Genomic DNA, 24,773 nt, shown 5'->3' with positions numbered 1-24,773 from the left:
ATGTTTAAATGCCACAGCCTACCTGAGTATTGTTGCTGACCATGTCCATCCCTTTATGACCACAGTGTACCCAGCTTCTAATAGCTACTGCAGCAGGGTAACGTGCCATGTCACAGAGCTCATATCATCTCAGACTGGTTTCTTGAACATGAAAATAAGTTCACTGTACTCAAATGGCCTCCACAGTCACTAGATTTCAATAGAGCACCTATGGAATGGGAGATTTGGATGGATGGATGGATGGATTTGCAACAGAAGAGTCGCTTATACGTTAGCCGAATGACAGCAGGCAGAAACTGGCGCGTTTTTCAGTAATATACCGGAGTTAAACTTATTTACACACTTTTAACACAAACACTGGCAGCTATTAACTCATAGGTGGTAGTAAAGCTGAAATTAAAATAAGACAACACTTATTTTGATACTTTTTTTGTTTGTTCTTTTTCTTAACCGTTCCTTCCTCCTATTCCTCTGTCTCTGCTTATTGACGTTTAGGAGAGAGTGCCAAACATAAATTAACGATGCAAGATTTTCAAACCAAGACAGACAAAGCACAAAAGAGACAACAAAGACACAAATATTGTATATATGTTTTATTGTAAAGCTCATATCCTAGCATATCTTATCCTAGCATATCTACAAACAAATTTACTTTTGTATAGCACAATATCACATTACACCGTCTCAAAGAGCTTTACAGCATCCCCACCCAAAGCCCCCAGTGAGTAAGCCATACATAGGCGACAGTGGCAAGGAAAAACTCCCTATTAGGAAGAAACCTTGGGAGGGACCAGACTCAAAGGGGGAGCCCATCCTCCAGGGGCTGGCAGGGAGAGTCAACTTATCTAACTTACCTACCTTAGCTTATCTAACTTACCTACCTTAGCTTATCTAACTGAAGTACCAACACTTAAACGACATCTCTATTAATACGCCGTCCCCGGCCGTAGCCCATTATTAATCCATTACTCCTGGCGGATTGCTGAGGCTGCCCCTGGCCCCTCTCAGGTCGCCGGTCACTGGAGCCATCGAAGTCCGTGCTTCGCCGTCCCCGGCCATAGCCCATTAGTCCAGCAGTATTCTGTTTAAAGACAAGGAGAGGTTATTGATATTGTATTGAACCTCTGTGGGTATTAAAGGTATATCCACAAGCAAGCCAGCAATAGTCCTAATTCACACTGTGGTGTACGCGAAACACCCCCCCTCCTAAGCGGCAGCATATACGATTCCATCCAGCACCCTCCCTTAGCACGCCATATTGCACGAGCCCAACTACCCATCCTAAAACAAACACACACATACATACACAAAGAAAATTAAAAAGGGCACTTCCCCATCTTCCACGAGAGCCACCCATAGGGTCTGGTCAGCTAACTGGCAGAGAGAGTGTTATGCCAAAAAAGGCATCCCTGTCGAAGAATGCATGCCTGTCTCTAAATGACCGATTGGTCACTGATCTGAAACGAGTTGAGCTACTTTGTCGAGTTAGGCTACCGTAGTGCTAATCGATAGCCCTAACCCTTACCCTAACCCACCAAACCCACCCCCCCTAAAACCCTAACCCTCAAAAAAAAAACCTAAAACCCCAACCCTAACCCCCAAAAAACCCCTAAAAGCTCAACTAGTCAGAACACCGGCATGCATTCTGCGGCAGGGATGCCTTTTTCGGCATAATGCATGTTATACTCTAATTCAAGTGTTCTAATAGTCTCTTAATCTAGGGCTTTACCTTCGGCATGTAACACTTCCTCCGCGTCTTATCTATCCTTTCCGTTTCCTTACTTGTTATTTTAATTTTGATAATAATTTTAATTTTGATCTTGATTACTTTAATTTCGTTTCTCTCCATTTTACAGAAGACTTCAAAACGCAGTCACTCGTTAAAGCGCTGGAAAGAAGTTTGAGAAAAGAAGCACATGTGATTAAAAAGTAATCAAGCTGTTGTCACGGATGCCCATTCGTACCATAACTGACAATACGATCCTATGCAGGTCGTCGGCGACTTTCGGCCGCGATCGGCTCCTACTGACCGGTCGTAGGTCCGATTCGGCCGTAAGCAGGGTTGCCAACTCTGACGCATCTGGCGTGACACTCACGCTTTCAAACTGAAACGCTCACAGCAAGAAATCTTACGGCGAATATCTATTAATCCATTTAAACCTAAAATTGCCTACATGAAAAGCGTTGGGGCAGTTTGTAAATAGTCTGCAGGGTTTGCAAGGTAATAAAACTGTTATATACATGTAAATATATGTGTGTAGACTTGTCTCGAATTCAAAATCTCACGCCAACGCCAACTCGATCATTCGCTGTCTAAAGCTATACGCGCTGCAATGTCTTGTAGTACTTATTTTATGTGCATTCGCGCTGTTATGACAAGAAATCACTGTGCATTTTAGCTACAAATTAGCCCCATAAATGTTAAAATGCAGGGTAATTTTTCGTCATAACAGCGTGGACGCACATAAAATAAATAGGCATTTGCGCTGCTATAACGAGGAATTGCCGCGCGTGTACGGGGAATGCGTAGGGGAGACCGGGTATGGTTGTAACACTTTTTGCTTTACCACCTATAACTCGATCACTGAATTTTTGAGCTAGAGATTTACATTTTTTCTATTAAGTACCTGTAGAAAAGGCTGTTAAATGAGCGGTTTGTTTAATTGTGCAGTGTTTTGAGCAGGCATTATTTCGGCCATTGGAGGCGTCACGCAGGACCCCAGGTTGGTTTTTTTCTTCTCTTCTTCGCTTTCCTTTAGGCTGGATGCAGAGTTCAACGTAGTTATACAAAGTTTTGTTGGGTTTATGGTGTAGTTGTGCGTGCATGCTGAGTAAGTATGCAGTTCATTCGTACCGCAACTATGCTTTGTAACCGGAGCAAATGTTTATTGTTTTATACGTTTGTAATTTAAAATAAACATATCGCGCTGATCGCAGTTCGCTGCGTTAATGCCGCTCAGTTTTGAGTATTGTATGTTTATTTGCGTTTTGTAATACAAATGGTTAATATAATTTAATATCTATATTTGTTTAATGTTTGTAAAACTATGTTACCCGTGAGCGGTAGTTATATGTTGATTCCTATGTTCTTATTTCTGTTTCAGTAAACCACAATTGCATATTTCCCCAACGAGTATCCGGACTGTTTTATTGGTGGTGTGTTAATGCGCTACTATCCAACTATAGGATAACCTGTCAAAAGTAGGCAAACAAACCCAGTGTTCTGATCGGACACTCTGTAAAGGTTACCACCGGGAGAGAATCGGCGTCCCTTTTTTTTTAAACGACACTCTTCTACATGGTCCTTCGAGCCGGATAGGGTAAGTTTTACAGCAGTAATGATGGATGACAGAGAAAAGGATCTTGTCCTGAGTCAGGGGAGGCCTCGTAGAACAATTCGTCCTCCATGCTACCTAGACGAATATGAGACAGGCCATCATTACAGACAAAGAGGATTACCTGCATCATATCACCACCCTGATGCAAGAGAATATATGACGGATAGTTTCTCGGCGCATGACCAGCAGAGAAATGAACACTCATCACCTGGTAGTGTCCCAGAATGGGTGAAGACACTCAGGGAAGAGAACGATCAGCTGAGGAGAGATATTCGTGAACTAATTGAGTGGCGTGCATCGCAGACTTCTCCAACTCATATCCAGTCAGCTCCTCCTAGGCAGAGCCAAGATGATGAGGAAAGAGCCTCAACCTCATCCAGTATCGGCACCCCAATCTCCCAATATGGAGTCATGATGTCAGGCGATCAGTGGGATCCATGTCACGCAGGCCAACAGTCAAATCCAGTGCCTTGGGAGCATCGAGAGCCGTCAGTATGTGAGGGAGAAGAGGTAAATGAGATTGTGGAGCGGGTCAGGGATATTGCATTGCCACATAAGCAGTACCTTCATTCATCTGGTTATGGACCACACCAGTCCCGACGGTCATCTCGCCATGTGACTCCTGAACGCCATCATGGTAACTCATTAAACAAGCCGCTCATTTAACAGCCTTTTCTACAGTACCCACATTTGTTTGCTACAAACTGCACCAAGTCAAACCTCTGCAAGAATATCACAGACCTGGTGAGTTCATGACAAATAGGCCTACATGGTGCTCCTTTGTTACAACCTGCCCCACTACCGGGGTAGGATGTAACACGTGTTGCGGTAAGTTGCAACAGTTAGACAAAAGAAGCAAAAACACTGGCCACACTGTGCTATATGGTTCAAAAAGAAGTTTTTGAAGACTGACCATAACTCATATATCCACTAGTGTGCTAGAACAAACTTTCTTAATGGTATGTATGCTTAATCAATACTCTACTACAATGCATCTGAGCAAAAAAAACATCCAAGTCAAATAAAAATAATGTGTGTGTGTGTGTGTGTGTGTGTGTGTGTGTGTGTTCTTAATCGGTCACAATGCTGACAAATGAATCTTGGTAACCCTGCAGTACAGGCTTGGTGGGCCCAGATACTGTCAGTCTATAATACAGGTCTGCCGCCTGAGTCAAATATTCTGCCAGCACCTTCTCCTGCACCTCAGAGAAGACTTTGTCGCTGCTGTGGTAACCTTCACTGGGAAGATCACTGGACCCCTGGTCTCTCAGCTTCTGCAGTGATTTGCAGTATCTGCTCAGTGTTACATGGCAGATCCCGTGTGCCTTCGCAACTGACCTGACTGACTTGCCCTTCCTTGTGACCTCATCAGATGCTTTTTTAAAAACACTGGCAGGCACACCTCTTTCAGTCTTTCTTTTCTACTGTCTAGACATTCTGTAAAATTATTAAAATCAAGAAAGTGTCCTTATTTGTATGTAAGGGGATGGTTGTAACACTTAAAGATGTGTTACAACCCAGCCCAGCCCTCTTAGCTATTGCACCTTCCTCTGTTGATCTGAGTGCTGTTACTGGACTGATCATTAAGCAGTGAGGCAGATTGCACCACCAACTACAGAGTAAATGAACAGATAGACTGGAAATACACTCACTGGCCACTCTATTAGGTATACCTGTTCACCTGTCTGTATGTCAGCAGCACAATGTATAAAATCATGCAGATCAAAGTCATGCTCATATCAAACACCAGAATGGGGAAGAAAGGTGATTTAAGTGACTTCGAAGGTGACATTGTTCTTGGTGTTAGGTGGACTGGTATGAGTATTTCAGAAAATGCTGATCGACTGCTATTTTCACCATCTTTAGGGTTTACAGAGAATGGGCCGAAAAAGAAAAAACATCCAGTGAGCTGTGGTTCTCTGGGAAAAAAATGCCTTGTTGATGGCAGAGGTCAGGGACAGACTGGCTCTAGGTGATAGAAAGGCAAGAGTAACTCAACAACTCGTTACCACCAAGGTATGCAGAAGAGCATCTGTGAATGCACAACACATCCAACTCTGAAGCTGATGGGCTACAGCAGCGGAAGACCACACCAGGTGCCACTCCTGTCAGCTACAAACAGGAAACTGAGGCTACAGCGGGCACGGGCTCACCGAAATTAGACAATGGAAGACTGGAAAGAGGTTGCCTGGTCAGATGAGTCTCAATTCACTGCTGCAACATCCAGATCATAGGGCCAGAATTTGGTGTAAGCAAAATTTTATTTGCACACTTTGGGGCCCTTAGTGCCAACTGAGCAATGTTTAAATGCCACAGCCTACCTGAGTATTGTTGCTGACCATGTCCATCCCTTTATGACCACAGTGTACCCAGCTTCTAATAGCTACTGCAGCAGGGTAACGTGCCATGTCACAGAGCTCATATCATCTCAGACTGGTTTCTTGAACATGAAAATAATTTCACTGTACTCAAATGGCCTCCACAGTCACTAGATTTCAATAGAGCACCTATGGAATGTGATGGAATGGGAGATTTGGATGGATGGATGGATGGATGGATGGATGGATTTGCATGAGGGTACAGCAGACAAATGTGCTGCAACTGTGTGGCCAGCGTGTGTATCTTCTTGACAATGATTGACTGGCACCAAATACAGCACACCTCCAGAAAAAAGTTACACTTGGAATAAAAAGGGTGGTTATACACTGGACCCAGTGCCTTGAGACCCTTCCTGACAGCAGATGTCATTACAATCACTGTTATTCAAAAGCACTATAATACTGTTAATCATTAAACGATCAACAAAAATGTCTTACTTTGAAACAGTGCGGGGCCTCAGCTGACACCCATTTAAACTGGAATAGAGAATTTGATATTCTTTTTGTGAAAGGGAAAGTTTCCATTACAATGTGAGCAACTTATTTTTAAATACGTGATTTAAGTATATGCCAGGAAACCGAGTATGTAAGTAGAGCATACGTGTATATCCCATGCACGGTCTGAATAAGGACCCCACGTATATTTACGTATATTAAGCTGTAGTGATGAGGATTCTCACGTTATCTGCGCTGACATTTTACGTGGGATCGTGGTGATACCGCTCCGACGGTGACACTGGTCCTACGCTCATATTTCTTGGCTTGTCTCGGCCAGCAGGGGACATAGCAGCGTCGCCCCACTCGTGCCGAGAAGATGGGCGACCGTTGAGCAGCAGATACTTATATGAAGCAGAACGAAAATCGCGAGAGCAACAAAGAATGTACGCGGTGCGCTCTGGCCAAAACACCGTCTGGCATTTCCCGAAGGGTTCAGGCGGAGTTGGGTAGCTCCTTGCTGGTGTTGCGCCATATTTTGTGACCGTCGTAATGCGTGACTTCAGGGGTGCCGTTTCACACGTTACTGGGAATGAAGGTTCCTGTTCACATGCACGTGCCGTCTGCACATCTTACATACCATAGTTTATTCATTTTTCAAAGCAGCAGCGTTTCCACTTTTTGTTCCGTCATCTTATTTTGGGACATTCTAAAACGCTTAATGTGAAAAAGCTTAATGTCGCTATTTTGGTACATTAAACCACACCAAGTTTGTCACACACATATCTGGTCATACAGACTTTCACCTGACAAAAAATCAACACCGAAATGCTAGGAATATGGACTTTATACTACTCTCTTCCTTGCCTGTGCCACGTCATGCTATCACAGAAAACACAAGACACAAGCAGGATAGACCAAAAGCTAAGGATAAAATAAAACCATAAAACAAACAGGTGAGACAGACCAAAGGCCAGCCTTGTTCCATGACTGGAAGGGTGTCAACTTTTAAGCTGCTCATGCAAGCCACTGAGCTACATAGCAGGCCAGGGAATAAGGATTCCCTGTCATTGCACAAATAAATCACTCCAGGTAATAGCAGACGCTATAGAAATGGAGGTGAAAAAGAAGAGATGGAGGAGAGAGGAAAGAAAGCAGAGGAGTCAGAGATCAGGAGACGAGCAAGAGAGAGTGAGCTGGGGCATTAGGGGCAGCGGGAGCAGCAGCTGCAGAAGCTGGGGCCGTTGGGGCATTAGGTGTAGGAGCAGTAGTAGGAATAGTGGGTGTAGCTGCGGGGGTTTGGCTGCAGCAGGAGCTGTAGGAGGGGGATTGAAGGAGCCAAAGTTGCAGCCAGAGCAGACAGTGTAGGAGAGGCTGCAAAAAATGCAGCTGAAGATATCAGGAAAAACTGCAAAAGAAACTTGGGAATTAGGGCAGAGACTGACAAAAGCAAAGGAAACACTATATATAAAAAACTATAGTAGATCAAATGGAAGGAAGCAGCTGCTTCAGTGATAGATGCAAGTAAACAGCTGCTACATTAATTAGATGCAAGGAAAGAGCCGCTTCAGTGACTAAGCTGCAGGTCAGGCAGGACTATCTCCTGTGACAGAAGTGTGGGGTGCCACACGAAAACTAGTCAGACCTGGAGAATAAGCTCTCACACAGCTTCAGCAGCGACTCTGCTAAGATGGGATGACTCTTCCCAGCATGAATGCGATCAGCTGTGATCAAATGCCGCACATGAATCGGGGGGTTTTAACCGTCATCCTGCCCACATATTTACATACACGGGCTACCAACTGGGGGCATCAAGAATAATTTACTGAAAGAAGCAATGAAAATGGCAAAATAATAATGGCAAAACATTTCTTCTCAAAGTATTATTAGTCATGCAATTAATGTCATCTAATATTATTACAATTAATTTGCATACTTTGTAAAATGAAAATCTACACTTTTCTTCAACACAAAGCAGAGGTGTAAAGAGTACCTGAAAACCATACTTGAGTAAGAGTACAGATACCTTACTGTATAAATTACTCCATTACAAGTTACAAGTCACCAATTCCAATAAGACTTGAGTAAAAGTCGTAAAGTATCCAATTTTAAAAGAACTTAAGTATTTTACTCGTACTGAATGTAGGCTCAAAGAACACCAAGAAATGTGGAAAACAAGGAACTATTTATTTATGAGGCTTTATTTCCTAATATAGACATTAAATTGAACACCTCAATGTTTCAAAATGGCAGAAGAAGAAAATAGAACAAAAAGTCAGTCTCAGTCAAACTCAAATGTTCAAAAAAAAGGTAAAACAATAAAAAAACTAATAAAAAAACAAATTCAGAGCTGACTTTAATGGTGTCTTAAGGGCAATTCTTAAGGGCAATTCTTAAGGGTATTTCAAGCAAAAATGGAGCACTCCTAGTAATAAAATAATGACTTGAATTACACCATGATAATTATCAATATCGTTTGATATGATCATGATAAAAATATTTTTGCTATATCGCACAGCCTTAATGGATGCTACCACAGTGGCTTTGCTAACTAGCTAATAACTAGTAACCCATAGGAAGCAAGCTGAACAGTCGTTTGAGCAGACAGTAATATCTGATGACGCACAAAGTCTTTAAGTGTCAAGTCCTGTTAACTACATGGAAGCTATATTATCAGCAAGAAGGTCTTTACCTAGTTACCATAGTTTTGGTAGTGAGTCGGCTAGATAGTCAGCTAACTGATGGAAACGTTTAACCAGCAGCAAAACAACCACAAACAACCATGCGGGTCCCACAGTAAAATCTTTGTGCAGTAATTGACAGTCAATAGTGTGTCTAGCAGAAACATTAACAAACAAAATAATAAATAATAGATAGCACTGTTATTACACTGGGATACTAAAGATTTTTAACTTAATGACATAACAGGTACTACAACGATTCCGTTCTGCGAGTTCGCTTTGGCTTCCGCTTTAAGACGTGTTGGACAAGGGCGTGGCTTTCGCGGTACGAATGGGCTGGGTTGGATGTGGGCGGGGTTGGATGTCCAACCCCGCCCTCCTGCAGGCTGCAGCCAGACATACTTGAAGAAATTAGCCGTGGTAGATAAAGATCCTGACTTGTCGCACGCAATCACAATTTAGCGAGTAACGGTAAGCGTCCGTTCAAATGTAGTGGAGTAAAGAGTACATATATTCAGTCACAAATGTAGTGGAGTAGAGAGTAAAAGTTGCTTATATTTTTGATACTCAGTACAAGTACAAAGTAGCCAAAAAAATACTTAAGTACAGTAACGAAGTCCATTTACTCAAGTACTTTACACCACTGCATAACTGACTGAAATTCATGATTAATGCCTTTATTTTACGGCTTATCTGGAGTCGTTTTGAGCACGATGTCACACATAGATTAATTGACTATGCAATGCAGCGATTTTTATTTATTGACATTTACCAAAGAGTTTTTGCAGACTAGCTGCATGTTATACCGCCATTGAAAAGGTACCATGCTACCGCATTTTTGAAAGCTGTTGTGTATTACATTTCATTAGTACAGGTGTTTTGACATTATAGCATACCTATCAGAATAGCACACTCTCAGTTAAAGCGCATGCGTAGAACAGAATTACATGTCCGCTAGCTCATAAATGTAGCATATTGCTGCAAGAATTTTCGACAGAAAGTAAGCAATTATGCTTTCCGGTTATTACGTGTAGTTACAGTTATAATAATAATTGATACTTTTATTGATCCCTGTGGGGAAATTGTCTTCTTTACACCTCCCTCAATTTGCTCTTTATAAATCAAGCTCTATGTGAAAGACAGTCACCTGTGTGGGCCCCCAGGAAGCTGGGTGTTAAGGGCCTTGCTAAAGGACGTGCTGAGGTTGGGTTTGGACCGGTGACCTTCTGATTACAGGCACAAGGACTTAGCCCATGTACTGAGCCACACCCCCCCCCCCAGTTGTGTATTAGTAGCATTTATGATGTTTCTCTAATGTGAGCTAGTACATAACCCAGCTAGTACCAACCGTTGCAACAATACTCTAGTTTTCTGTCATACTCATTGTTTTATTTTCTTGCATTGTCCATTTTTGTTCATAGTCTTTAATATTCCAAATAACGACAATTTCAGATAACTACTGGAACAATGAGTTCTGGAGGGGAGCAAGCTCCGTTACATGCTATAGATATGTTGATCTGATACCTTTCCGTATCAGATTGTTACCACTGTTAAAAACCACAGGTATTTTATTCTGATTGTATGTATTTCCTTATTAGGACACATTAGTTACTCCTGTTAAAAAATCCGTTTATTCTGACATTGTAAATTTCCTGAAGAGTTTACCCTCTTTAAAATGATGGAGTTCCACTTGTGCCAAAAATATGCTGATATGCATATGAGCTTTCCGTTTCTGCCAAAAATATGTAAACAGCACACAATCCATGTCGGCTGAGCATGTGACAAAGCATTTGTCTGTGACGACTCTATTTTGTCAATGAGTTTGTCTGTGGAGCCCCTGAAGGAACCAAAAGGTGTCTGCTAATTAGATACCCAGGAATAAACTGTGTGGCCCCTGCCCAAGCATTGCTGCCCAAACAGCAGTCTCCTCCTTATGCCGCCGAGGGAGGAGTAGCAACTGGTTCCCCTGCCCCTTCCCCTCTCCCCCCTGCAGATGAGGATCATAACCATTCAGTGCCCGACTCCACCTCCTTATCAGTGACGACGTGCCGCGGTCAAAAACTCAGGCAGTAGGACGAGGCAGAAAAAATTCTTGCCCCTATGTTGTTATTTACAAATCCTCAAGAGGGAGATAACTTTGGTCATCTGACACTGTAGATGAAGGAGTTGAAGGACATTGTCAGTGACCTGCTGGATCCCAGGCAGAACAGACCTCGCTATGTGGCAGCCCTTCTGATACAGGTCGCCCCGCACATGGACTGGATGATGATGCATCAGTTTAAGCAGGAGCCTAGTAAATCCTGCGAGTGCTACACCGAACGACTGATGGCAGCTTTCTCCAACTACAGTGGGATGGACCGCCCAGCGAACCAAGAGTGTATGTGATGTAAAATACACTAAGAGAGCTCAGTTCCTTTAAAGAGAGGTACTTATAATACTCTGTATTAGTTTTCGTGAGCTGTCCTCTTAAAAAGTACAACACCAGTACTCCATATTCAAATTGTCCCATGAAAAACTACAACCTCCAAACATCAAACTACATGCTTCTATGTCACCTACACTTCAGACTTCATCCTCAAAATCAAAGCAGTATTAACACAAGCAACATCCATCACTTAAAGCCAATATAAGTCTGCTACGACTGGACTTATATCTAAGCAAAACAAACATTTTATGTTCAAGTTTTCTTAAAACTACTGAAACAAATAAATGGCTGCCCTACAGTTCCGCTGTTTTGTTTGTCACCCTGAATTATGTCCTTCATAGTGTGGAAAAAACCGAAGGCTGAGGAATGTTACGTAACACAGCTAGAATGCAATATCTCTCTCTGGTGTAATTCACTGTGTGGTCTTAAGTGTGGTGTCTTCTTCATAACACTCCCTAACTCTTGTATTCATGACCATGAGATAGGGTGGGCTGCTTTTCTTCCTTGCTTTGGCTAGTATTCCTCCCTTTCCTCCCCAGCCTTGGTTGGTGGTTCAGGCAGCATCACCTTGTTTTAGTAGACCCAGGTGCCATACATTTTGAAAGTAGGCTCAAGTGCACAAAATGTTCTAGCAGAAGTCTTAGACAAACTCTGAATTACAAAGTAATCTGACTCCTTCTGAAGCTGTGAGAAATTGTTCATCTATATTTGCTGCATTGTCACTTGTTGATCTGCGTGTGCCCTGCTCCAGCAGTAAAGGGGAGATCGCGTGCAGAGCTGGTTTTCTGTAGGTCTGAGTAAAAATAAAATATCCTCTTCATACAGGAACCAAGTCTATGGCTGGAAATTTCTGCAACAGAGCCATTTAGTTATTTCTAGAAAAACATATAGAGCCAATGAAGGAACCTGATGTCATAGTAACACAGGTCACTGTCCGTGGTGCTGAATTCTCTACTAGATGGGCTTGTGCTGAATGAATAGGACAGCTGGCCAACGTGTCTGTGTGCTTCCACTGACTGGCACCGTGACAACGAGGGGGAAAAATTCATACAGTAAATTAGTTAACAATAATTAGTAATCACGTATAGTTCTCATTTATCATGATGTAAAATTCAAAAACCATTTCTGACTATTAATCTGCACATTTTAATAATTTAATTAATATTACCTAATTTGTTTATCATTTTCTGCAATCACTGTGCGTTAAAGCAAGTTTTAAAACTAGCTGTGAAATTGTTGATGCTGTTGTTGATCTGAATGTTGCTGACGGAGCCTTAGGATACGTCTTCATACAGATGAGTGAGGGGATGGATGCACTATTCTATGGAGGCCTCTGAAGAGAAAAAATGATCCCAATTTTATATTGAGAGGGATGGTTAATTCCATTTTAATGCAGACTGCGTTAAAAGTCCCTGTTCTGCCGTTGATCTTTTGCATGCATGCTATCATGTATTAGTTTACTCTGAATTTTGATCACGTCAAACTAAAGAATTTTTGGTCGTATTTTTGTTCCTAATTTTGAAGTAATTGTAAAATAAAAATGTTGTTCTTTTCCGCCGCCATGCTTCGTCTTACTTGTGAAGGTTATGCTTGCATTGAACTTGCTTTGTAGACAGTAAGATCCTGCCGGCATTAATTCTCCACTGTGTGGTAATTTTGAGAAATTGCGCACGTTTCTTATCCCGTCAGAATCGGTAAAACTAACGCCATGCGAATGTGTCTTAGCGCAGAGTTTAGAATATTTACGGTTTCCGGTCAATGAAGGCAGTTTGAAATAAAACAAAAACGTTTAAACTTTCTGGATGCGCAAACTCTCGCTCTTGGCAAGATGGTGCAGATAGTTGAGATAAAGGACTGTTATTCGATGAGAATTCGAATCCATCACTCCTTAAACATGGAGAACATGGATCCAGAAGGTATTAATGATTATAATGATTAAATGATAATAAAGTTGTAGCTCCTGGTATGTGACAAACGAAATGAACGGCCAAGTCTGCATTGGCCTAATGCTTGTTAGTTTTGAGGTAAAGCTGATAAGTAACACATTTGGTTTTCGAGGTAAAATAACCGACCGGTTGAATAATTCAACTTTTATCTACAGAAATGAATGTATTTAGAACTGAAAACGGATACATTGGAAGCGGAGTTTTAAAATGAGAAAATGTAACGATGTGATAGGAAATGCCGTTCGTTATACTCCCCTTCTGTCTCCCATTCTTGCTCATCTTGTTTAAATAATAAGAAAATGAAAAGCAAGATCACTGTTAGTGACAAAAGTGCAGGACTAAATGTGTTTCATTTAATATTTATTCATTTGGATATGTGTGAGAGTAAGCGTATGCATGGATGTTGTCTTCTGGTTTAGCTTTCTTAGCTTTATCAGTAATTCACATTATTTCATTTATCTGACAATCTGAAGCCCATGGACTCATTTTAAACGGATTTTGTAGTAGAGTATTTATCCAGTTATTGTCATGTTCTTATATATCTCTCTGTGTTCCATTTTGTCCCAGTTCATGAGTTTTTGGAGGACAAGTTCATCTCCATTCTGGTCGTGAACTTCGAGAGGAGCCCACTGACCATGGAGAACTTGCAGTCTCTGGCCCTCAGTGTCCCTTCATTTTATTGGCGGCTCACTGGGGAGGAGCTGGATCCCAGCCTATTGCACGTAGCACCTGCACGACTGCAAGTGGTACATCATGGTACAGAGACTGGTGTCCAGCATGGGGATGGAGAATCACCAGCTGAGGAGGATGACCATTACGGACAGGAGCTGCCATCACCCAGCTCTAGAAGGGAGGCTTCCCCTGCAGCTCCAGCATCCACGACTGAGGATGCTAATGGGCTTCCTGAGGCTCTCCCCTTGGCCTGGGGTGAAGATGAGCCCTCATCTCCATCCTTATCTGTGCCTTCTGACACTCAACCTGGAAGTCAGATTGAGCCAGAACATGCTGAGCCCTCCAGCTCCACCTTCTGGATCCCTGTGGGCCCTAACAGCACGTGGCAGCAGCTTGAGATCGAAGGCCGCAACTACCTGCGGAAGCTGGATGAGCTCAGCATCTCCGATGGACTCTGGAGCATTACGGACTACGGTGATGATCACACCGTGGTCATGTCCGTGCATGTCTCCGTGCATGTGAGCAGTTCTCTGCGAACATGGGGCGTGAGGCAGGAGGAGAGGCCTCCTCAGAGGCCCGCTGGCACCAGACAGAGGAAGCGCAAGGCCGAGCCCGACGACACCAGCGGCTCAAGTTCTCCTCCACCGCACAAGAGGCCCATGCGCTTCTGACTTGATTCCATGTTTTTACGCTGTAAGTTACATTTTTATTTCAACATAATTAGAAGATCCCGCAGGAAAATATTAGTCAGTTACTTAATAAATGACCAAAAAGTAGTTGAATAGGACAGCTGGCCAACGTGTCTGTGTGCTTCCACTGACTGGCACCCTGACATATAATGATTTTTAACAACGAGGGGGAAAAATTCATACAGTAAATTAGTTAACAATAATTAGTAATCACCTATAGTTCTCATTTATCATAATGTAAAATTGAAAAACCTTTTCTGACTATTAATCTGCACAATTTAATAATTTAATTAATAGTACCTAATTTGTTTATCATTTTCTGCAATCACTGTGCGTTTAAGCAAGTTTTAAAACTAGCTGTGAAATTGTTGATGCTGTTGTTGATCTGAATGTTGCTGACAGAGCCTTAGGATACGTCTCTATACACATGAGTGAGGGGATGGATGCACTATTCTATGGAGGCCTCTGAAGAGAAAAAAATTATCCCAATTTTATATTGAGAGGGATGGTTAATTCCTTTTTAATGCAGACAACGTTAAAAGTCCCTGTTCTGCCGTTGATCTTTTGCATGCATGCTATCATGTATTAGTTTACTTTGTATTTTGATCACATGTCAAACTAAAGAATTTTTGGTTGTATTTTTGTTCCTAATTTTGAAGTAATTGTAAAATAAAAATGTTGTTCTTTTCCGCCGCCATGCTTCGTCTTACTTGTGAAGGTTATGCTTGCATTGAACTTGCTTTGTAGACAGTAAGATCCTGCCGGCATTAATTCTCCACTGTGTGGTAATTTTGAGAAATTGCGCACGTTTCTTATCCCGTCAGAATCGGTAAAACTAACGCCATGCGAATGTGTCTTAGCGCAGTGTTTAAAATATTTACGGTTTCCGGTCAATGAAGGCAGTTTGAAATAAAACAAAAACGGTTAAACTTTCTGGATGCGCAAACTCTCGCTCTTGGCAAAATGGTGCAGATAGTTGAGATAAAGGACTGTTACTCGATGAGATTTCGAATCCATCACTCCTTAAACGTGGAGAACATGGATCCAGAAGGTAATAATGATTATAGTGATTAAATGATAATAAAGTTGTAGCTCCCGGTATGTGACAGACGAAATGAACGGCCAAGTCTGCATTGGCCTAATGCTTGTTAGTTTTGAGGTAAAGCTGATAAGTAACACCTTTGGTTTTCGAGGTAAAATAACCGACCTGTTGAATAATTCAACTTTTATCTACAGAAACAAATGTATTTTGAACTGCAAACGGATACATTGGAAGCAGAGTTTTAAAATGAGAAAATGTAACGATGTGATAGGAAATGCCGTTCGTTATACTCCCCTTCTGTCTCCCATTCTTGCTCATCTTGTTTAAATAATAAGAAAATGAAAAGCAAGATCACTGTTAGTGACAAAAGTGCAGGACTAAATGTGTTTCATTTAATATTTATTCATTTGGATATGTGTGAGAGTAAGCGTATGCATGGATGTTGTCTTCTGGTTTAACTTTCTTAGCTTTATCGGTAATTCACATTATTTCATTTATCTGACAATCTGAAGCCCATGGACTCATTTTAAACTGATTTTGTAGTAGAGTATTTATCCAGTTATTGTCATGTTCTTATATATCTCTCTGTGTTCCATTTTGTCCCAGTTCATGAGTTTGTGGAGGACAAGTTCATCTCCATTCTGGTCGTGAACTTCGAGAGGAGCCCACTGACCATGGAGAACTTGCAGTCTCTGGCCCTCAGTGTCCCTTCATTTTATTGGCGGCTCACTGGGGAGGAGTTGGATCCCAGCCTATTGCACGTAGCAACTGCACGGCTGCAAGTGGTACATCATGGTGCAGAGACTGGTGTCCAGCATGGGGATGGAGAATCACCAGCTGAGGAGGATGACCATTACGGACAGGAGCTGCCATCACCCAGCACTAGAAGGGAGGCTTCCCCTGCAGCTCCAGCATCCACGACTGAGGATGCTAATGGGCTTCCTGAGGCTCTCCCCTTGGCCTGGGGTGAAGATGAGCCCTCATCTCCATCCTTATCTGTGGCTTCTGACACTCAACCTGGAAGTCAGATTGAGCCAGAACATGCTGAGCCCTCCAGCTCCACCTTCTGGATCCCTGTGGGCCCTAACAGCACGTGGCAGCAGCTTGAGATCGAAGGCCGCAACTACCTGCGGAAGCTGGATGAGCTCAGCATCCCCGAGGGACTCTGGGGCATTACGGACTACGGCGATGACCACACCGTGGTCATGTCCGTGCATGTCCCCGTGCATGTGAGCAGTTCTCTGCAAACATGGGGCATGAGGCAGGAGGAGAGGCCTCCTCAGAGGCCCGCTGGCACCAGTCAGAGGAAGCGCAAGGCCGAGCCCGACGACACCAGCGGCTCAAGTTCTCCTCCACCGCACAAGAGGCCCATGCGCTTCTGACTGGATTCCATGTTTTTACGCTGTAAGTTACATTTTTATTTCAACATAATTAGAAGATCCCGCAGGAAAATATTAGTCAGTTACTTAATAAATGACCAAAAAGTAGTTGAATAGGACAGCTGGCCAACGTGTCTGTGTGCTTCCACTGACTGGCACCCTGACATATAATGATTTTTAACAACGAGGGGGAAAAATTCATACAGTAAATTAGTTAACAATAATTAGTAATCAAGTATAGTTCTCATTTATCATAATGTAAAATTCAATAACCTTTTCTGACTATTAATCTGCACAATTTAATAATTTAATTAATATTACCTAATTTGTTTATCATTTTCTGCAATCACTGTGCGTTTAAGCAAGTTTTAAAACTAGCTGTGAAATTGTTGATGCTGTTGTTGATCTGAATGTTGCTGACAGAGCCTTAGGATACGTCTCTATACACATGAGTGAGGGGATGGATGCACTATTCTATGGAGGCCTCTGAAGAGAAAAAAATTATCCCAATTTTATATTGAGAGGGATGGTTAATTCCTTTTTAATGCAGACAACGTTAAAAGTCCCTGTTCTGCCGTTGATCTTTTGCATGCATGCTATCATGTATTAGTTTACTCTGTATTTTGATCACATGTCAAACTAAAGAATTTTTGGTCGTATTTTTGTTCCTAATTTTGAAGCAATTGTAAAATAAAAATGTTGTTCTTTTCCGCCGCCATGCTTCGTCTTACTTGTGAAGGTTATGCTTGCATTGAACTTGCTTTGTAGACAGTAAGATCCTGCCGGCATTAATTCTCCACTGTGTGGTAATTTTGAGAAATTGCGCACGTTTCTTATCCCGTCAGAATCGGTAAAACTAACGCCATGCGAATGTGTCTTAGCGCAGAGTTTAAAATATTTACGGTTTCCGGTCAATGAAGGCAGTTTGAAATAAAACAAAAACGGTTAAACTTTCTGGATGCGCAAACTCTCGCTCTTGGCAAAACGGTGCAGATAGTTGAGATAAAGGACTGTTACTCGATGAGATTTCGAATCCATCACTCCTTAAACGTGGAGAACATGGATCCAGAAGGTATTAATGATTATAGTGATTAAATGATAATAAAGTTGTAGCTCCCGGTATGTGACAGACGAAATGAACGGCCAAGTCTGCATTGGCCTAATGCTTGTTAGTTTTGAGGTAAAGCTGATAAGTAACACCTTTGGTTTTCGAGGTAAAATAACCGACCTGTTGAATAATTCAACTTTAATCTACAGAAACAAATGTATTTTGAACTGCAAACGGATACATTGGAAGCAGAGTTTTAAAATGAGAAAATGTAACGATGTGATAGGAAATGCCATTCGTTATACTCCCCTTCTGTCTCCCATTCTTGCTCATCTTGTTTAAATAATAAGAAAATGAAAAGCAAGATCACTGTTAGTGACAAAAGTGCAGGACTAAATGTGTTTCATTTAATATTTATTCATTTGGATATGTGTGAGAGTAAGCGTATGTATGGATGTTGTCTTCCGGTTTAGCTTTCTTAGCTTTATCGGTAATTCACATTATTTCATTTATCTGACAATCTGAAGCCCATGGACTCATTTTAAACTGATTTTGTAGTAGAGTATTTATCCAGTTATTGTCATGTTCTTATATATCTCTCTGTGTTCCATTTTGTCCCAGTTCATGAGTTTGTGGAGGACAAGTTCATCTCCATTCTGGTCGTGAACTTCGAGAGGAGCCCACTGACCATGGAGAACTTGCAGTCTCTGGCCCTCAGTGTCCCTTCATTTTATTGGCGGCTCACTGGGGAGGAGTTGGATCCCAGCCTATTGCACGTAGCAACTGCACGGCTGCAAGTGGTACATCATGGTACAGAGACTGGTGTCCAGCATGGGGATGGAGAATCACCAGCTGAGGAGGATGACCATTACGGACAGGAGCTGCCATCACCCAGCTCTAGAGGGGAGGCTTCCCCTGCAGCTCCAGCATCCACGACTGAGGATGCTAATGGGCTTCCTGAGGCTCTCCCCTTGGCCTGGGGTGAAGATGAGCCCTCATCTCCATCCTTATCTGTGGCTTCTGACACTCAACCTGGAAGTCAGATTGAGCCAGAACATGCTGAGCCCTCCAGCTCCACCTTCTGGATCCCTGTGGGCCCTAACAGCACGTGGCAGCAGCTTGAGATCGAAGGCCGCAACTACCTGCGGAAGCTGGATGAGCTCAGCATCCCCGAGGGACTCTGGGGCATTACGGACTACGGTGATGACCACACCGTGCTCATGTCCGTGCATGTGAGCAGTTCTCTGCGAACATGGGGCGTGAGGCAGGAGGAGAGGCCTCCTCAGAGGCCCGCTGGCACCAGACAGAGGAAGCGCAAGGCCGAGCCCGACGACACCAGCGGCTCAAGTTCTCCTCCACCGCACAAGAGGCCCATGCGCTTCTGACTGGATTCCATGTTTTTACGCGGTAAGTTACATTTTTATTTCAACATAATTAGAAGATCCCGCAGGAAAATATTAGTCAGTTACTTAATAAATGACCAAAAAGTAGTTGAATAGGACAGCTGGCCAACGTGTCTGTGTGCTTCCACTGACTGGCACCCTGACATATAATGATTTTTAACAACGAGGGGGAAAAATTAATACAGTAAATTAGTTAACAATAATTAGTAATCACGTATAGTTCTCATTTATCATAATGTACAATTCAATAACCTTTTCTGTCTATTAATCTGCACAATTTAATAATTTAATTAATATTACCTAATTTGTTTATCATTTTCTGCAATCACTGTGCGTTTAAGCAAGTTTTAAAACTAGCTGTGAAATTGTTGATGCTGTTGTTGATCTGAATGTTGCTGACAGAGCCTTAGGATACGTCTCTATACACATGAGTGAGGGGATGGATGCACTATTCTATGGAGGCCTCTGAAGAGAAAAAAATTATCCCAATTTTATATTGAGAGGGATGGTTAATTCCTTTTTAATGCAGACAACGTTAAAAGTCCCTGTTCTGCCGTTGATCTTTTGCATGCATGCTATCATGTATTAGTTTACTCTGTATTTTGATCACATGTCAAACTAAAGAATTTTTGGTCGTATTTTTGTTCCTAATTTTGAAGTAATTGTAAAATAAAAATGTTGTTCTTTTCCGCCGCCATGCTTCGTCTTACTTGTGAAGGTTATACTTGCATTGAACTTGCTTTGTAGACAGTAAGATCCTGCCGGCATTAATTCTCCACTGTGTGGTAATTTTGAGAAATTGCGCACGTTTCTTATCCCGTCAGAATCGGTAAAACTAACGCCATGCGAATGTGTCTTAGCGCAGAGTTTAAAATATTTACGGTTTCCGGTCAATGAAGGCAGTTTGAAATAAAACAAAAACGGTTAAACTTTCTGGATGCGCAAACTCTCGCTCTTGGCAAAATGGTGCAGATAGTTGAGATAAAGGACTGTTACTCGATGAGATTTCGAATCCATCACTCCTTAAACGTGGAGAACATGGATCCAGAAGGTATTAATGATTATAGTGATTAAATGATAATAAAGTTGTAGCTCCCGGTATGTGACAGACGAAATGAACGGCCAAGTCTGCATTGGCCTAATGCTTGTTAGTCTTGAGGTAAAGCTGATAAGTAACACCTTTGGTTTTCGAGGTAAAATAACCGACCTGTTGAAAAATTCAACTTTTATCTACAGAAACGAATGTATTTTGAACTGCAAACGGATAAATTGGAAGCAGAGTTTTAAAATGAGAAAATGTAACGATGTGATAGGAAATGCCGTTCGTTATACTCCCCTTCTGTCTCCCATTCTTGCTCATCTTGTTTAAATAATAAGAAAATGAAAAGCAAGATCACTGTTAGTGACAAAAGTGCAGGACTAAATGTGTTTCATTTAATATTTATTCATTTGGATATGTGTGAGAGTAAGCGTATGCATGGATGTTGTCTTCTGGTTTAGCTTTCTTAGCTTTATCGGTAATTCACATTATTTCATTTATCTGACAATCTGAAGCCCATGGACTCATTTTAAACTGATTTTGTAGTAGAGTATTTATCCAGTTATTGTCATGTTCTTATATATCTCTCTGTGTTCCATTTTGTCCCAGTTCATGAGTTTGTGGAGGACAAGTTCATCTCCATTCTGGTCGTGAACTTCGAGAGGAGCCCACTGACCATGGAGAACTTGTAGTCTCTGGCCCTCAGTGTCCCTTCATTTTATTGGCGGCTCACTGGGGAGGAGTTGGATCCCAGCCTATTGCACGTAGCAACTGCACGGCTGCAAGTGGTACATCATGGTACAGAGACTGGTGTCCAGCATGGGGATGGAGAATCACCAGCTGAGGAGGATGACCATTACGGACGGGAGCTGCCATCACCCAGCTCTAGAAGGGAGGCTTCCCCTGCAGCTCCAGCATCCACGACTGAGGATGCTAATGGGCTTCCTGAGGCTCTCCCCTTGGCCTGGGGTGAAGATGAGCCCTCATCTCCATCCTTATCTGTGGCTTCTGACACTCAACCTGGAAGTCAGATTGAGCCAGAACATGCTGAGCCCTCCAGCTCCACCTTCTGGATCCCTGTGGGCCCTAACAGCACGTGGCAGCAGCTTGAGATCGAAGGCCGCAACTACCTATGGAAGCTGGATGAGCTCAGCATCCCCGAGGGACTCTGGGGCATTACGGACTACGGTGATGACCACACCGTGCTCATGTCCGTGCATGTCTCCGTGCATGTGAGCAGTTCTCTGCAAACATGGGGCGTGAGGCAGGAGGAGAGGCCTCCTCAGAGGCCCGCTGGCACCAGTCAGAGGAAGCGCAAGGCCGAGCCCGACGACACCAGCGGCTCAAGTTCTCCTCCACCGCACAAGAGGCCCATGCGCTTCTGACTGGATTCCATGTTTTTACGCTGTAAGTTACATTTTTATTTCAACATAATTAGAAGATCCCGCAGGAAAATATTAGTCAGTTACTTAATAAATGACCAAAAAGTAGTTGCTGCAGTATATATTCCATAAATTTACTGCAGTTTTATGAGTCCTTATAAAGTAATAACTGTAAGCGTTCTTTAAGTATGAAAGAGTTTAGTACACCTGCAGCGGACGGGCACGTGTCCCCATAATTATAACTTTAGGTTACATTTCTGCATGACTTAGTATTCAGTAAGTACCAGGTAGTGTTGGGTGGTACTCACGTCTCGTATTTACCATTTATATCAGTCTTCAAAGTCTTTAGATAATTAAGGTTGGTCTTGGTTGTTTTCTTGCCTGGAGAAACAGACTTTTGATGCCATGACGCCACAGCAGCACAACAGCTGTCAGTACGGTGGAGGTAAGAGTTTGAAACGTTCATCAGCCTCTCAGCCACGCATCTCGCCTGGATACGGGATTCAGCTTTTATTCTTCTGTATTACTCCCTAAGTCCCTCACTCTGCACAATCTCTATACCGTTTGCTTTATAGGAAGGAGGAGCAGCACAAATGCAGCTGACAGACGTAAAGCCATGTGCTGGCAGCAGATGCTTCGCACCCCTTAATAGCGGATCTGTTGCTGGTAAGACTGTCTGTGCTGCCTGGCATCTCAGTAACCAGGTGAAACTCCCCAGGCAAGGTAAGGATCATATTGTGTTGAGTTTGTGAGTTTCCTGTGTGTAAAGACAGTTTTAGGGTCAGTATGGAGCCTGGCACAGGCATGAGCTGGGGAGACGTGACCAAAGACTCATTCACAGTCTGCACTGTTACTCTTGTGTGTCTTTTCATTCAAATCTCTTTCCCCACAGTGTCCATCATCTTGAGCAGCACCGGCTGTGATTTAGCATGAAGGATGCCTGTTCAGTTTTCCACCTGAACAAGTGCCCTCTGGACCCAGGTGTGCACTACATGAGCACTTTATGTTCCTGACTCCTTATCAGCGTTTACATTTACATTCTCAGCCAGTATTTAATCTGTAAAGTTCCACTCGGTGAGATTTATACAGACACGAATAAAGAGCACAGTCAAAGGATGTTTTTGCTTCTGCCTCATTTAACAGGCTATTCCCAATTTCCCTCTGGGTCTGTGTTTTCACCTCTTGAATGCTGGGATTTGTAGGCCCCGAGGTGCTGCCAGCGAGGGTGAGAGGGTTCAGAGATGGAGGAAGCCAGGGTGTTGCTGCAGTCCAGCAGTCAGAGCCACATTAACGCAGGTACACCCCCTCAGTATGTGTCTTGTATGCATATCAGATCTGGCTGAACATAGTCCTCCAAAGCTGTAGTGTAATCCTGGTCAACCTCTGGGGTTAGTTGCTCTGTTGGCCTGTGGAAAAATGGGTACTCTTAATGTATTCTGTGTGTTTTGCAGGAATATTTCCAGGCACTCTACACCAACCTGACTCACCTGGACAATAAAATCTGTTATATCAGGCTGCTGCTTGTGGACTACAGCTGAGCCTTCAACAGAATCATTCCATGCTGGCTCACGGCTAAGCTCCTGAACTTGGGGTCAGCTCTTCACCATGTACTGTAACTGGATTCTGGACTTTCTCACCGGCAGACTCCCAACAAGTGTGCATCGGTGGGAAGAACTCTTCCTCCATCATCACCAACACGGGCAACCCCGCAGGGCAGTGTGCTGAGCCCCCTGCTCTACTCCATCTTCACCCACGACTGCGTAACCAAGTTTCGCTCCAACTCCATCTTGAAGCTGCTGACGACACCACCGTCATTGGTCTGATCTGCAACGATGATGAGGAGGTCAGAGATCCTGAAGGATGCTGTCGAGATAACAACCTCACCGTCAACGTTAGCAAAACCAAGTAGCTGATCCTGGACTTTGACAAGCAGGTGACTCTCCAAAGTCCTAGCTACATCGCAGAGGATGGTGTGGAGCAGATCAACAGGGTCAAGTTCCTCGGGCACACAGCTTCCAAGACATCGTCTTCACACACTGTCTGACATGACACTAACATTTCCTCACACTGCCACTATTACCTCATGCTGTACCGTTGCTGTGTCTGTCTATGTTGTTTCCATTACTTTAATTTTATTTATATTGTTTTATCACTGGTGCTCTCTGTTTATACTGTTGACGTTAGGGCTGCCACTACCGACTATTGTTTTTTTTTGTTTTTTGTTTTTTTTCTCTCATCAGCAGCGAGTTACAGCAGCTCTGTCCTGTTTATTGTTTTGTTTGGCGTGTTTTAATGTTTATTTTTTTGTTTTTCTCTCATTTTTTTAAAACCTTCATGGGGTGAGGGACCACGTGACGCTCAGTGGTGCATGGCGGCGTTTTAGTCTCGCTCCCCAAGTCCTACCGCCGGTTTCCCGTTTTTTTGAATGTCTATCAGGCACTTTTATTTTGGTTTACTTTGCTGAACTCGTCCGCATAACTTTACTGCTATTATGGATCACTCTGGGCGCAGAACACCTCCTCAATCTTCGACCGCAAGTCCGGCGAAGAAAGCACAAAAACATGTGCGGGCATGTTGCGTCAGCGCTGGCAACATGGCGGGCAGTGCTGACGCGCTGAGTTCGGATGTTTGCAGGTTAAAAGAGTTTGTTAAGGAGCAGATCGAGTCTCTCCATACAAACCTGCCGTCCTCCTTCCAGAGGAATTTTACAGATCTGAGGGCTGATGTCGGCGATCTGAAGGTGGAGCAGCAAAAGCTCGGTAAATCTTTTGAGTAAATCTTTTGAGTTGTTTCAAGGCCAAGTCCAGAAACACGAAATTGAACTGGGGTTCAATTTCGAAGTTGGTCTCCTTCGTAATAAGCTTGCCGAGCAGGAGGATAGGGAGCGGAGAAATAATATCAGGATCGTCGGGGTTC

General features: G+C 42.9%; 2 protein-coding genes and 2 long non-coding RNA genes across 4 annotated transcripts in view; 3 read left to right on the top strand and 1 right to left on the bottom strand.

The window, feature by feature from the left end:
- Positions 1-578: 578 nt before the first annotated feature.
- LOC140593403 (uncharacterized) lies at positions 579-2,565 on the bottom strand. The gene is made up of 3 exons (XR_011993706.1): positions 2,031-2,565; positions 1,730-1,888; positions 579-1,081 (listed from the first exon to the last, which is right to left on the bottom strand). It is a non-coding gene; the product is annotated as an uncharacterized lncRNA (long non-coding RNA).
- Positions 2,426-6,048, top strand: LOC140593404 (uncharacterized). Its single transcript, XR_011993707.1, has 2 exons — positions 2,426-2,831; positions 3,105-6,048. It is a non-coding gene; the product is annotated as an uncharacterized lncRNA (long non-coding RNA).
- A 1,236-nt stretch (positions 6,049-7,284) lies between these two features.
- On the top strand, positions 7,285-21,876 carry LOC140593477 (uncharacterized). Its single transcript, XM_072718411.1, has 3 exons — positions 7,285-7,342; positions 18,655-19,440; positions 21,085-21,876. Exons 1-2 carry the CDS (start codon positions 7,285-7,287, stop codon positions 19,416-19,418), a joined length of 822 nt encoding a protein of 273 aa, XP_072574512.1. The 3' UTR covers positions 19,419-19,440; positions 21,085-21,876.
- A 2,574-nt stretch (positions 21,877-24,450) lies between these two features.
- Positions 24,451-24,773, top strand: part of LOC140593476 (uncharacterized) — a 77,328-nt gene continuing 77,005 nt past the window's right edge. Inside the window, exon 1 of the mRNA XM_072718410.1 lies at positions 24,451-24,616. Coding sequence (XP_072574511.1) covers positions 24,451-24,616 — 166 coding nt within the window. The remainder of the gene's footprint in view (positions 24,617-24,773) is intronic.

This window comes from Paramormyrops kingsleyae, chromosome 11 (assembly GCF_048594095.1).
Source record: "Paramormyrops kingsleyae isolate MSU_618 chromosome 11, PKINGS_0.4, whole genome shotgun sequence".
NCBI classification, from domain to species: Eukaryota; Metazoa; Chordata; class Actinopteri; order Osteoglossiformes; family Mormyridae; genus Paramormyrops; species Paramormyrops kingsleyae.
Note: the sequence above shows the minus strand (reverse complement) of the source record. Positions and strands in the feature narration are given on the sequence as shown.